This window comes from Penaeus japonicus, unplaced genomic scaffold (assembly GCF_977035675.1).
Source record: "Penaeus japonicus unplaced genomic scaffold, GWHDUDI00000001_assembly GWHDUDI00000040, whole genome shotgun sequence".
Taxonomy (NCBI): Eukaryota; Metazoa; Arthropoda; class Malacostraca; order Decapoda; family Penaeidae; genus Penaeus; species Penaeus japonicus.
The window spans coordinates 4576309-4578808 of record NW_028234442.1 but is presented as its reverse complement, the minus strand read 5'-3'; the positions used below and the strand labels follow the sequence as shown (position 1 = coordinate 4578808).

Sequence of the window (2500 nt, the reverse complement as noted above, 5' to 3'; positions counted from 1 at the left end):
TTACCATGTTTCATTAATTTTGATCATGGGAGTTTTTCACACTAATTTAGGCCTTACGGACTCACTCACACTTACTTGCTCACAAGTAGATGCACACATGCAATGCAAACATAATGTACAAATCAAAATATAGAAAAAAAGTAATTCACACACCATATAAGATATAGCATGTATTTATCCCATATTATTCTCCCAAAACAAACAATAGTCTATGGCAACACGCTGGTTGTTATTTTCACATTTCCTTCTTTTCCAGACATAATTCAAGATGGACAGGTCTTTGATGAAAGATCGAGATGCCTTCCTGAAGCGGGCCATGGCCACGCCTTCGTAAGTCGCACTGTTTTCTTCAGGAAATGTTAACCATCACACGAATATCAATGCCAGTTTCTGTATGATAAGAGTAATGTCATGTATTTTATTTTGTTAGTGGTGATGATAGTTTTATTGTGTGGTGTGAGCTGTATATTACAGCTGCATAACCACCATAAAAGTCAAATGATTAATTCATTGCTGACTCAGCAGTCTTCTTTGTTGTATCAATAATTTTACCATTCTTAGTTTTATATTGTTGTTTTTTTCATTTGACAATGTATGAATTGCAATTGCATAACCACTCCAAAATGAAAATTGATCCAGCGTTTATTTGCAGTTTGAAATGGAAACTTAATATACACTGCATAAATCTTTTGTTTACTTTACACTTTGGTGATAATAACATAATTAATAATCCTTTTCCCCCAGAGTGGAGGTCAAGAAGCGCAGAAATGATATCCCGTTCCCAGAGCCACCCAAGAAGAAGGTTACCAAGACGACGCCCTCCACAGACCCTAGCTCGTAAATGAATCGCTCTTTTTGTACTTGTGCAGGTTTAAGAATCTTTGGGTGGTCTTTTGGTCTTTCTCCATTCTCTCTCTGTATTTCTCTTTATATCATTCTTTTTCTTAATCTGTTTCTTTCTCTCTTTTCCCATCTTTTTTTCTCCTCTCTCCTCCTTAATGCTATCATGAGGTCTTGTTCTCACTGAGGCTTCACCAAACTCGTACATCCACGCACTAACTTTCTCCACTACTATTATGTTATTTATTCATACCTAGTAATTTCTAGATCCAAACTCATCATATATCTTTCAGTTTCTCTGTCCTGCCAGTTTCAAAATGTGCATGATATTTCAAGCTTTGATAAGGCAAATTATTGGTTTTGGCATTTTGAGAGCTTGAATTTTTTGTAGAAGGAAATGTATATTTCATTGTAAAATAGTAAATGCATACAGCACAGTGGATATCAAATTTGAAAATTCAGTTATTGCAGATACTCGCTCACATATGAATGAAAATGGGAATGAATTACCATGCAAATAAAAAACATATAAAAAAAGTAGAACATAATTATTTTTATAGAAAACAATAAAATATATATTTAGATGTACAGGTAATGAAAAGACATTAATATACCATGAGGTTAATATATGATACATGATAGTAGGGTGTTTGGAGTGGGAATGTGGGAGAAGAAAAGACGGAGGGGCTTGCCTGCATGAAGTGTGCCATACAGTGCCAGAATTACTATTTCAGACTCACGACATACCATTCTCGAGAAGAAAGAGACATGGAAGGTTTTTGTATCTGTATTGAGTCATAATGTTGTTATACTGATAGTTTCTATTGATTGAAATATATGTCATTGTACAATTACTCACATAGAAATAGGTAAGTATCCCTCTAGATCATGCTATGGATTAGAGTTATCCTGCTCTCCGAATCAGAATCATCTTCCAACTCACCACTATCTAATATACTGTTTATATAATTTCCTGTTTTATTATTAATTATGTTTCAATCCTTTTCTTTTGTGGGACGTTTTTCTGTGTCATAATTTTCTTCTTTGCCACATCTTAAACATAGTTGAGATTTGCTTTTATTCTTGTGACTTGCCCTTCTGCTTCTCTGGCAGTAGCTTTTATCCATCTTTTGATATCTTTTGCCTTTCATAGTAGTCTACTGCTTTGTTGACCTGATCTTGTAATTTCTCTCCTATTGATGAACTTGTTTTTGCATCAGCTGCTTCCATTGTTCTTACAATTGTGGAAAATCTATCTATGAGTGTTGCTTCTCTCCATAACATTTTCTGCAACTTGATCTATTATTTAGTCAACTATACTACCATCAAAATCACATGTAACAAATAATTCTTTTATCCAAGCTGCATATTGTTTCTGACTGCTCATGTCTGCAACTGTGAGACAAAAATAATAGGCTTTGGAGCAAAATACTCTCTCTCTGCCTTGATTGTCCTTTATATGTAGTTGTGGAGCTGCTTGATATTCTCTCTTTCCATGCCTGCTATGTGTAATAATAAAGTCTTATTTTCATCCTCCTCCACCAGTTTAAGTTATATATGAGTGAACTGAGTTCATTGTGACAAATGGATAAAAAGTGGTATAAAAGAGACTGAATACTTTCACAACACAAGAGATGTAATTGATGCGTTTCGGGTTACC

The 2500-nt window shown here is 34.4% G+C and overlaps 1 protein-coding gene across 2 annotated transcripts in view; it reads left to right on the top strand.

Moving 5' to 3' along the window:
* The window catches only part of TfIIEbeta (transcription factor IIEbeta), a 12264-nt gene that overhangs the window by 1525 nt on the left and 8239 nt on the right, over nucleotides 1-2500 (top strand). For both annotated transcript variants that reach the window (XM_043019023.2, XM_043019024.2), the window contains exons 2-3: nucleotides 257-330; nucleotides 745-837. In XM_043019023.2, the coding sequence (XP_042874957.1) occupies nucleotides 269-330; nucleotides 745-837 (155 nt within the window). In that variant the 5' untranslated portion in view covers nucleotides 257-268. The remainder of the gene's footprint in view (nucleotides 1-256; nucleotides 331-744; nucleotides 838-2500) is intronic.